The sequence below is a fragment of the Protopterus annectens genome, chromosome 2.part0, assembly GCF_019279795.1.
Source record: "Protopterus annectens isolate FY-2018-M chromosome 2.part0, PAN1.0, whole genome shotgun sequence".
Taxonomy (NCBI): domain Eukaryota; kingdom Metazoa; phylum Chordata; order Ceratodontiformes; family Protopteridae; genus Protopterus; species Protopterus annectens.
This window is the reverse complement of record NC_056728.1, coordinates 1,135,143,897-1,135,156,564: the sequence shown is the minus strand read 5'-3', so window position 1 is coordinate 1,135,156,564 and position 12,668 is coordinate 1,135,143,897. Positions and strand designations below refer to the sequence as shown.

General features: G+C 38.0%; 1 protein-coding gene across 1 annotated transcript in view; it reads right to left on the bottom strand.

Annotated features, from left to right (window-relative positions):
• The window catches only part of LOC122793375 (methylthioadenosine phosphorylase), a 1,037,156-nt gene extending 1,025,670 nt beyond the window's left edge, over window positions 1-11,486 (bottom strand). The window contains exon 1 of the mRNA XM_044061328.1: window positions 11,347-11,486. Within this exon, the coding sequence (XP_043917263.1) occupies window positions 11,347-11,376 (30 nt within the window). The 5' untranslated portion in view covers window positions 11,377-11,486. The remainder of the gene's footprint in view (window positions 1-11,346) is intronic.
• Window positions 11,487-12,668: the final 1,182 nt, after the last annotated feature.

Below are 12,668 nucleotides of genomic sequence, written 5' to 3'. Positions count from 1 at the left end.
AAGGGACTCGGGCTAACAAAGTTCGCAGATGACTGCAAACTGGGAGCCATTACTGAATCCCCAAATGATGTGGATACTCTACAAAAGGGCCTTAATGAAACAGATGCTTGGTGCCAGAGCCATGGGCTCAAGCTCAATGCCAAGAAATGTATAGTTATCCCCTTTGGAAAAAAGATGTACCTGTGAATTACCATATAGGTGGCAGTACACTAAACACCGAATGTGTGATAAGAGACTTAGGGACACAGGTGGACAGTGGTCTCACCTTCAATAACCACATCACCACAACAGTCAGGAAATCCTTCTATGTGGCACATATCAACACTAAGGGCTTTTCATCCAGAAAAAAGGAGGTCATTGTCCCACTGTACTCATCCCTCATTAGACCCATTATAGAATACAACGCCCCATTTGGTATGTACCTCTGAAGACATCTAAAACAACTGGAAAGGCCACAGAAATACCACACTAAAGAATCACAGGCCTAAAGCAGATGCCCTACGCTGACCGCCTTAAAAAACTCCAACTGTACTGTGTCGCATATCGTCTACATAGAGGCGATCTCTGCTTAACATACAAGGCCATGTCAAACCCAGAGTTGTTGGACATGCTACACTTAAAGAAATCCCAATCTCTCAGAGACTCCCCCCGACTCTGGAATAGATTGCCCATACATGTCAAGCAGGCTGCCTCTTTGGCCCTCTTCAAAAGGAACCTTGACGATTGGATGGGAGAAAGGAAATTCACCCCAGGGATCACGACAGTCGCCATGGTAGACAGGGGTCCAGGGAAGTAAACAGCGTGGGAAGAAATAGCCAGGGAATTGTTATGGCTAGGCTTGTATAGGCCCTAGGGCTGATAGCCTAGTACCAGCCTAGTACCAACCTATGAACCTATGAAAATATCTTCTGGACAAAAACTTTACAGCTACCTAACAGCACTGTCATGGAACAAGCTACCATTGTCCCTTTTAACCAGACTCATGAATTCAAGAATGCTCTAAAACATTACCTGAATACTACCAGGACATGTCACTGTAAAAATCCCCCTTGAACATTCTACCCTCACCCACCTTATTCTTCCCCTTTACCCATTCTCTACTCTCCTCAGCTTATTCTTTATTCTGCTCCTCTTTCCTTTTCTCTTCTCACTTAACCTTCCCCTTCCATCTACACTATTTACTTCCTTACTGTTCATATTATTTTCTATTTTTACATCATGTAACAAGGTTTGCATTTATATTACTCATATTACCACTGTCTAAATGAAGACTCTGTATATAAATATGGGTCACAATTGATTTTTACATGTATTACTTGAATTTTATTTTCTTTTTACTAAACTGTATTTTTGTATTTTGAATTTTGCATATTACTAAGCTGTATATTTACCCTGGAGCTTTTCTCCTCCGGCCTCCGCTGAAAAAGGGCTTTATCTCAGTCGGACTTTCCCGGTCAACAAATGTCAAATAAATAAATATAATACCTCATCACAAAAGGTTTCTCATCCAGGAAAAAAGAGATCATTGTTCCCCTCTACTCGTCACTCATTAGACCCATTATATAGAGTACAACGCCCCTTTTGGTATGCACCTCACAAGACATCTACAACTGGAAAGGCCACAGAAATACCTCACAAAGAGGATTACCGGCCTAAAACAGATGCCCTACGCAGACAGTCTCAAAAATCTCCAGCTTTACTCTGTCGCATATCGCCTACTCAGAGGCGATCTCTGCCTAACATACAAAGCTATGTCAAACCCAGAGCTGTTGGACATGCTCCACGTAAAGAAATCCCAATCCCTCCGAGCTACACGCTCTAGGGACCTAAACCTTGTCACCACAATAAACAGAACATGCTGGAGGGATAGATTCCTGTCCCAGAGACTTCCCATACTATGGAACAAACTACCTATGTCAAACAGAGCTCCTCATTAGTGCTCTTCAAGAAAAATCTTGATGATTGGATGTGAGATAGGAAATTCACCCCGGGAATCACTTCTGTGGCTCTGGTTATCAGGGGCACAAGAAAATAATTTTTTGGGTGGCAAAAGCCAGGGGATCGTTTGGGTAGGCTTATATAGGCCCTAGGGCCAATACCCTAGTACCTACCTATGAACCTATAAATTCTTTACAAGATTGTATACCCAATCAATTATTATTTTCTAAACTAGATCTAGTAATTTATTGCCATTAAGAAACCGGTGCCAATAAATTATTATTCTTTAGATATTTTTATTTCGTTAAAAGATATTACGCATCCATTTGTGAAGGCTATGGGAAATAATATTATAATTACATCTTTAATTTGGCAATTGGAATTCATACGTTTCTTAAATATTAATAAGATTGGGTTTACAAATAGGTAAAGAGAATATTTGTTTGCCATTTAATATGTAATATTTTAATATCTAATGAAAAGTGTTGATTACCCAGGTCAGCGTACAACTCTACTGTTTGTTTATTAATGTCTACTAGTATATTTTCATGTATTGGCTTCCAATTAAAATTAAATGAGGGATCAAGCCACTGCAGAAGTACCTTAATGATTATTGATTCAAAATATAAATCAATATTAGGAAAACCAATACCTCCCTCCTCCCAACTTTTGGTGTGCCAATCTAATGAAATTATAGGCTTATTAGGGTACCACAAGAATTTTAATAAAATGGAGTTTATATTTTTTAGTATTTTTATAGAAGGGGAGAATTAACAACTGGTTTATAAATAAGATTTTAGGTAGAATTATTTTGATCAAAATGAGCTCGTCTTAAAATGTGAAAAATAATTTATTCCAATTATCTATTAGACTACTGTATTGATTAGGATTTGATAGTTGGTTATGATTTAGTTTTTAATACTAGATTCAATTCCTAAATACTTTAGTTGTACATAGTCCAATCTGCCATTTTTGTAGAAGTTTAATTTTGCAGTTATCTCTTTGTTCACACTCAAGGTTTCAGTCTTATTGTGATTACATTTCAGACCTGAAATCTTATCAAAACTATCTATAGATTCTAATGTGTGATCTAGGGATAGTTCTGTGTTACTACTTGCAAGTAGAATGTTGTCAGCAAAAAGTTGCATTTTAGGGGCAAGCTCCTATTAATTGTAAAGCCTTTTATGTTTACATATAAGGGCATTTTGCAAACAGAAAAAAAAAAAACATTCAGCACAGTCTTACCCTGAAACGCTTATGTTATGAAATACTAAGGAATTCCATCTAAAAGGTGAATTCACAATTGCTATTTCCTTGTCCAAAGAATCATTTTTGTTTACAAATGTGTAAGGACAGTTTTCTTGTTCTTAAGGTGAGGTGCCATATACATTTCTGCAATTTGATTCAAACATTTTAAATTTAAGTTAAGAAATGTTAACCAAATGAAACACGTACTCAGTAATTTTGATAATATTTTAGGGGCAACTTTCATAAAACTCATTTTAGGAATCTACATCAGGAAGTCTGAATTTTGTGAAGTTCCATAAATACAAACTCTGGTACAAAGCTGTTGACTTTACTAAAAACAATAAGGAAATATCTTCCAAATTAAATAATTCAGTAGTAACACCAGGTGAAAATGTTCCAAAATGCTGACTTTCTGGGTCAACATTAAGAATCAATGCACAACTCTGTCTTAAAATGTGACTTTGCAGTACCGTGTAAAATGTTTCCCATCTAAAATCACTTTCTGAGACAGAAACATGGAAAAATAGTGATGATGTTCATAAAAGAAGGCCCTACTGATGGCGTTTTAAATGCTGAACTTTATTAGATTATGAGGAAATGTTTGCTAAATGAAAACAGTAATAACTTTGAAGGTAAATAATATTGTCACACAACATTTTCAGAATAATATATGCAATTCTAGCACAAAGAGGATTCTGCAGTCACCATATGAAATAGCAGGGAATACTGTGGTAACGTCGCTAGTAATACCGTGAACCACAACACCCCAGCAGTTTAGTCGCTGCATCAAAATGCCAAAAAATCAAGGAGAACAACCTGCATTCATTCCACAGAAGGCATAAGCCGAATGCAAAGGAGAAATGAATACAGGCATCCTGAACTGGTACAGTACACGAACGAACATTGCGGGCAATGTGCAATACAGACACCTACATTCACCATGTCTGCAAGGTCCCAAAGTGTCAGCTATCACATGCTTCCACAGCACAAAGGTTCCTCAGGATGCATCTCTGCAGCACCAATAAATATACTATACACACACATTTCCTGAGGTAAGGGTTGAAGTACAAGACTTTTGTCATGCTCCCTTACTTATTTAGTAATCCCAATGGTCCTACATTACCCAAAGTTCGAAGGTCCTACATTACCAGAGGGCCACTGGACTTACTGAATAAGTACTGGCTCTTGGGAATCAGGAGCCTGTGTGTTTGTGTGGGTATATTAAGCAGACACACTCACACACATGCAATCAGTGCTGCAGTGATTCATCCTGAGGAACTTTTGTGTTGTGTAAACATGTGATGTCTGACACTTCAGGACATCGCGGACATGGTGAAAGACAGTGTCTGCATTGTACTTTGCCTTCAATGTGTTCTTTCATGTACTGTACCAATGTGGGCTGCCTGCATTAATTTCTCCCCATGCATTACACTTATACCTTATATTGTAGACTGCTGAGGACTGGTTTTGATATCAGCAAGTGCTGCAATGGCTCTTTGACTGGTTGTCCCTTAATGTGCAAGATACAACCAAGTCACTGTTTCTCCACTACTGCCCTGGGGTACATGGTTATGCATTATTGTTGCATTAGAAAACGAACTATTATAATTAATATTAAAAGCTTTATAACAAATCTATTGTGCATAATCGTGCACTCTTGCATCATACTCTAGGAGCTCTAATGACCACTTTCACAATAAAAAGAAATCAATTCCTGTTGGCATGCAAGTTATACACTGTCACTGCTGCATAACTAACTTTACACAGCTTGATCATACTATTGATGGGCAACTTGCCAATTAACCCACTTTGTGTAATCTGTGATATTTACTGTTCTGTTTCTATCCCAAGTGGAGCCAACTGTGCTGTTGGCTTAATTTAGTTCTATATTCTGCTTTTATGGCATACAAGCCAGATTGCTTTACGACACAACAGCAAAGTATGCAAAAGCAGTGTTCAAGCCAGCTTATTTCACTCCATTGTTCCTAGTATATTCTGCTGTTGCAGTACTCCAAGTCTGTTAATTCATCTCACTCTGTAGTTCTCTGCAGTTGTTCTCCCTCTGTTACAGCTACCTGAGCTTGTAGTACCCAGTTACAGCCTTACTGAAGACAGCTGTCCTTGTTACCCCCTTCCCAGGATTACCTGAGCTTGCATTAGTTACCACCTAAATGAGAATAGCTGCACTTGCTATACCATTGCAGGACCAATAAGCATGAAGTATGGTTACTAGCTTTGTAATAACTAACTCTGCCATCACCTTATCTGCCACCAGCCTAATAGCACTACAGACCTTGAGGCAGTATAGTAATTGCCTCATGCTAACAGACAACCAGCTCTTGACACAAGACGCTGACTCTGTGAAAGATGTACATATCTACTAAAACTAGAGGAAAACTCCACTAGCTTCAATAGTGTCAGTACTCTCACACCTCAAGCACCACAAAACCAGACCTACATATGCAAAGGTTCTTACAATATATTTGCTTCCAAGTATCACACTAATACATCCAAACCTCAGCAGTATATAAGTGAATCGCCCACTGCATTCACACCCAACAAACTTACTAAAAGATCAAGTAAGAGTCTCCAGGCAATTTGCCGAAGCCCCCAAGGTCACCAGGCATAGGTGCCATGAATGTTAATAGCTTAGTTATAGGTGTCTCCTTCGTGAGACCTATAGAGACCAACACTTACCAGGCTGTGCAAGGACAAGACTATTCTTAGCTGTCAAAGTCCCTTTACCTAAAGTGCACCTACAACATAGCCATTGCTCATGTTGGTGTGAACATATATCATGCATCCCTGGAATATATGGAAAGAGAGAGGGTGATGGACAGACAGAGAGAGAGAGAGAGAGAGAGAGAGAGAGAGACACGTGACTGAATTAGTCTCGAGCAGTAGTATTCTGCCATCTTTCATAACAATGTCACACTATAAACAAAAGACAATGGATTTCAAACTGGTTTAGCCATTTGGTGTCATTCTAAAGGTATCTAGTATGCATCAGCCTGAAGGATGATGGATGACAACTTGGCATGTTTTGCATGTAATGGGCTGCATTTTTTTCTGTCATGGCTTCCAGCCTTCCATATATATCATGGCCTCTATATATTGGCAAAGACATTTTCTGCCTCCCACCCATGTCTTTTTTTAAGGAAGCCAGTCTCTTAACTTTCCAACTTAGCAAATTCAAACCCAGACTGTACTAAAAATGGCACTATTCAATGTTAGAAGCCTAAATAAAAATATGTTTGCCTTCAAAACTTTCATTACTAAAACACTGACATCTGCATAGTAACAGAAACAAAGTGTCATTGAAGTGACACCACTCCCTCTGCCCATCATAACTTCAGACCTCCCTCTGCAGATGGCCCTACCTCTCCACCATGGTATAATGGTTAAGGCGTTTACCTTGACAGGTGAAATAAAACCTTTATCAAAGACAAAGCTTTCGGGTAGAAACACACCCTTCTTCAATGTTTAACACAAGGTTCATTATAGAATTGATTTATATACACACCCAAAACATCATGTGACCTGCAGCCAAGGTGTGTAACATACTGTGTGTGGACATAGTCATGTGACCTTGGCTGCAGGTCACATGATGTTTTGGGTGTATCTATAAATCAATTCTATAATGAACCTTGCGTTAAACATTGAAGAAGGGTGTGTTTCTACCCGAAAGCTTGGTCTTTGATAAAGGTTTTATTTCAACTGTCTTCTGTTTTTTATATAAAGGCGTTTACCTCACAGACACAAGGTGCAGGGTTTTAGTCTCACCTCTGAAAGGAAAACTGACTAGGTTTTAAATGGTCCAACAGGACAGCTATTCTAATACCTACCCTATGAATCCATATGTAACCCATCAGGACAATGTTCTAGAAAGTTTATATATCCTGGTTACTTCAGTAATGTCCACCTTTTACGCAACAGCCAACTACAGAATCCATTCCACAACATCTGCAGCCAGGAATTTCTAACTCAGCAAATTATAATCCCAAGTATTGAAACAAACACAATTTTCATCCGCGATTTCAACTATCTCTCCATATACTGGCTACTCTATAACACAAGTAACAATTATGCACAACAGTGTCTAAGACTTCATTAATGCAAACTCATTCATACAATCAGCGCCTACACCAACTAGGGGATCAAGCCTATAAACTAGGTTATCACAAATATAGCACTACTACACTAAACATTGTTTCCTCATTAGTAAAACCAGGTCACAGTGCAGCTGTCATGTCCCCAAGATCTCAGCCTAGGGTGCCAACATATTCCACTCTTTTCAAGGAATTTTTCGATGCAAACTGCCTATCAGTAGATACAGAACTGATCAAATTTAAAAGTTCCCCAACCCATGATGGTCTTGTAGCTAAAACAGGCACATTTACTAATGGTTATTATTCCAACATAAACTGCTAAATCGAGGTCTGTCACCATATGCCATAACTACAATGTCAAGTTAAGAAGCATACCCACCCATGCTGAAACCTCATATAAGCAAATGATACAACAGAAGAAAACACCTCGCCCTAAAAAAACAAAAAGTTAAAGAAGTTCAAATCCACTAAGATAAAAACAACCTCCACAGAATGAAGAAACTAAAGCAAACGATAAAATATGCAAGTCTGACTACAATTGCAATACTTCCATCAAGTACAAAGCTGGCCCCAAACCTTTCTTCAACATTAGGTTGCATATTTGTACATACAAGACACTGCCTTTTAGATCTACTTGTTAACATATTTAACTCCTCCCTATCATATGGCTATATTCCAGAAGCATGGAAAATTGTTATGGTGGTCCCCCTACATAAATGCACCTCAACCACTGACACTAGGACCTATAGACCAATTATGCATTCCATTGCCTTAAATATGAGGCTGGTGAAGATAATCACCAAATTCATTAACAAGGATATTGACAACCTAGAAACCAGTTCAGTATTTTGAAAAATAGACTCTGCCTTTGTAACCTAGCAAACGTCTTTGAGATAGCCACTAAAGCATTAAACATAGTCAAATCACTGCCTCAAGATGACAGCACCTTCAAACACAATTCTGCACTTTGATAACATGGGAAAACTGACACAGCTAAATATTAAGCCCCTACATTACTCAGTGGATGGTTTGATAACATGGGAAAACTGACACAGCTAAATATTAAGCCCCTACATTACTCAGTGGATGGCAAACTGGCAAATGGACGGATCATGCACAAAGAAGGTGGCATCCTCATCTCATAGGTTAGTACTAGGCTAACTGCCCTTGTGGGCCATTTTAAGGCTAGCTAATTACCCCATGTGAAAATCAAACCCTGCACCTTGTGTTTGTAAGGTAAACACCTTAACCATTATGCCAACCTACCACCTGTCACCAGTGACGTCTCTCAGGATTCTGTTTTGGGACTGCTACTCTTTGGTAAACATTTTGCTAACATCAAGGTTCACATAACAGTCTACACCTTACCAAGTTTGCAAACAACTATATGTCAGAAAACACTCATATCCTCCAAGAAGAACTTACAGAAACAAATTCATAGTATCAGGACCATGGACTTAGGCTCAATGCTAAAAAATGCAGCACTGCTCTTTGGAAAACAAATTCAATGTACAGCTATCAACTGCACACCCTCTTAAGAGAGATACTGTTGTCTGAAATTTGGCCACATTTGTGGACAACAAACTCTCCTTCAATCACCAAGCATCTGATGTGAGAAAATCTTATCTAGCACAACTAGTTACAAGAGGCCTGGTGAAGTTCTAACCTCACTACTCACTTATTAAACCCATAACTGAATATAATGTCCCCTTTTGCACATATCTAGACACACAGACCAACTACGAAAAACTACAATGTTTTCTCATCAAAAGCATTTCTGGTAGTAGTTACTTCATGTACGCATTACTTCTAAAAGCTCTATCATCATATTCTGTCTCTTACAGCTTTCTACATGGTGATCTGGATACAGCTTAAAGGGTTACCAAAGGCATCTTCCAAAGAATCCCTCACCCCTGGAATAAGTTCCCACTCCATGTCACAATAGCTCCTTTGCCCTTTTCAAAACTAACTTAGGTGTGTGGATGGACAACAGTATGTTCCCATAGGCTTCACACCCTTAGTCCTTTTTATGGACAACAGTAGTAGGTAACTAGGCTCATAATGATTCTCCCAAATCAGTGGCCTAGTAGTAACCTACAGACCTATTCCAGTGCATAAACGGAATAATACACAAGTTGTGTGCTTAGGATACTGTTATTTTTGTGTAAAGTACTTGGCTTCATTTCATGCATCACAACACACCCGAGATTATATCCTATTACACAGTACACAAAGTCATGAATTACTCTGTATATAACATACCGCACCTGACAGACTAATGAGACCACCAAATACATTAAGAATACAAAATTACACATTTTTAGAAATTAGTTATTTGCTTTTCAGATTTTTTTTAGTTTTAATTTATTTACCACTTTCAGTTATGTGTTGTTTATTACAATTTTAACTTTCTAACAATTCAGAAACAATATTAAAAATTTCAAATTAGCAATCCATAAAAAGTGGCAAAGATCATTACTGCACTTCAAACTTAAAAAGCCTATTTTTCATTAAAACAAGGCATTCAAATTTCAGATCTTACATTTAAAATATGAACAGGCATTCAGGGAACCAAGATCCTGCTGAAACCAAATGCAGGAGGTTGGCATAATGGTTAAGGTGCTTACATTGCAAACACAAGGTGTAGGGTTTGATTCTCACATGCGGTATTTGGCTAGGCTTAAAATGGCCCATAATGGCAGTTAGTCTAGGGCTAATGTCAACAGGAAGTGTGCTATGCTGAACACATGCACGCCACCACACCTCTCAACCGTAACTTATTATTGAAAATGTTCTCTTATTCAGTCTTAAAAACTTTTATGTTCCATACTATCTGTTTACACAGTCATTGTTAAGAACTTGAAAAAAAAATATCCATGACAAACAATAATGAATCATGTTAATTTAATCTTGCCCTGAGCTAAAGGACAAACAAGTAGCTATTAACTGTGCTTTGGACTTTCTAACTGAAGGTGTTATAAACCCTTTAGTATGCCCATTACTTTCCACATTTTGTAGAAGGAAGGTTAAGAGGTATGCAGATAACATAAAAATCCATAGGTCACTAGACACTCACTACCACAGTTGAAAAATCATTATTATTTCAAAGACTTGTAAAAGTAACTGCCCATCACTTACACTCGAACCTCTCACCTGTCCCAAATTTTGGCTCAAAATTTTGCTCTATCCCTTCTAAAACTGGCAACTGGGAGAAAACATGGAGAGTTAATGAGTTACAGCCTTTTTACTTTAGAATATTGTTAGTTCAAATGCATTTTCTGTTTAGCCAACTTCTCAATAGTATAAATATTAATACATGGTGTCCTTGATTATTTCTGAATGTGTTTTGTTCTTGATTCTGGAGCTACATCTACAATCCTTAGCTCTCTGGCACTGAAAAGTTCTGCACAGGCATAAAAAATTAACAAAAAGAATTTGGTAATCACTGCTGAAACCCTGCAGGTAGAGGAAAGCTACAGTTTTGAAAACATTGATGGGCATACTTTTGTTGGGCGCTGGAGGAGCAGCTCTTTTCCATAACTGTTAACACAATCAGCTCAGAAATAAAGCTAATCAGCTAGAAATCTGGACAAAGCCATCAATAATGGGGGAGAACAAAGGCCCAAAATAGATGCTCTTTTATATTGCTCTTACAAATTTAGAGATTTGATAAAATAATAGGTTTTGCATTAGCATGATTTTTTTTCTGAGGGGTATGAAGTCTGAAACTCAAATATGTCCGTTCATTATTTTCTGACTTCAACCCTCAGAAATTTGCCAGAAAACAACAATTTTACAAGAAACGGACCAAAAATACGAGGCGTAAACCTGTAACACTTCAGTGGTATGAAACTAATGTTTGCTGTTTTAAATGCATTATACAAGTCAATGCCAGCAACATTTTGGAAATGAAAGACACGTGTGCCGCATTATCACAATTTTAAACGTTGTTCTGTTCCCTGAATCAATTTTGTGTTACGTAATGCGCAACGAAATAATACAAAGTAGTCCCAGTATGACAAATAGCAACGTGAGAAAAACAATTGCTTACTTTAACTGGCGCAGGTCTAGATGATGCCATCCCACCATTCACTTCCTTTCTTTACTGCTGTAGTTCAGTAACTGTGTAACACAGCGCCTGCGCATACTTCTGTGGCGCGCGTTCAACGATTATGAGCAAAAGTCCTTAAAGCCGCTAACTTCCTGGGTAGGGGCTAAGCTTGGCTGTATGTAAAAGCTGCATTTGTTAGGGTCGCCAAGAGAGGTCCTTAATTTTTTACACCGTTATTTCTAAACATGTGGTACAATTACGAGGATTGGAGCCAACAAATAATGTACATACTTTCTTTGGAACTACATTTTACTGTAAAACAATTTTCTATGAATTTCCTAACTGGTAGTAGCAAACCTAAACATGTCCTGCATTAGTTTCAGTTTTTATATATTTTAAACGTTATTGAACAACATAACGCATAGGCTTTGCATATACATTACACTTGTTTAAACCTTCCAAATTAGATAGTACACAATAATATTTTTTTCAAACTAAGATCAATGTTGCCAAGTTGCTGCCTTTGGAAAGAACAAAACCTGGCAAAACCCCGCCCCTTTCTCCGCCTATGACCACGCCCATTTCAATAAAAAGTACACTTGTGCACAGTAGAATACATCAAAGGTTTTGATCACTGGAAATTGGACTGCTGGCGTGTCACAATCCTGGTACCAAGAAATAAGGGCATACCTCTCAAGTGTACCTCATTACGAAGAACGTACCTCATTTGGGGTCTTAAAAAGTTCATGTTCCTCGAAGTTCCTCAAAGTTCCACATTGAAAGAGTCTGTCACACATTCAGTGTTAGGAATTTTTTTAAGTGAAATCCATGGTAAATAGAAATTAATCATATTAATTCATTAAAAGATTGTCTTTAGAAGTAAAACCAGCATATTTTAACCATCCTATGTAAGCGTTCCACATTTTGCCTATTTGTTCCACATTATGAAGGCAAGTGTTCCTCATTTTGGAGATGGAAGGTTGAGAGCTGTGAAAAGGGTTTTATTAAAATAAATACAATGCTTTGTATATTCGGTTTGCAGATCTTTTGATGTTTATTCAAAGCACTTTAAACGTTATGCTCAGAGTAGTGGGCGGGGTTTTGGGTGGTCCTTGCTAATGCGCATCTGGTGGGGTAATGTTCTAATACAAAACTGAAGCGAGGACAGGAAGAAGAAGAAGAAATATATGATAATAGACAATTCAACATCCAAATAATGAATGGTATTATTTCTGACAAACTGGGTGGAGGAGAGTCTGTGCCAGAGAGATGGTCTGCCATCATTCCAGGAGCTTTATGAACAGGTAAATTGGTCTTGAGAC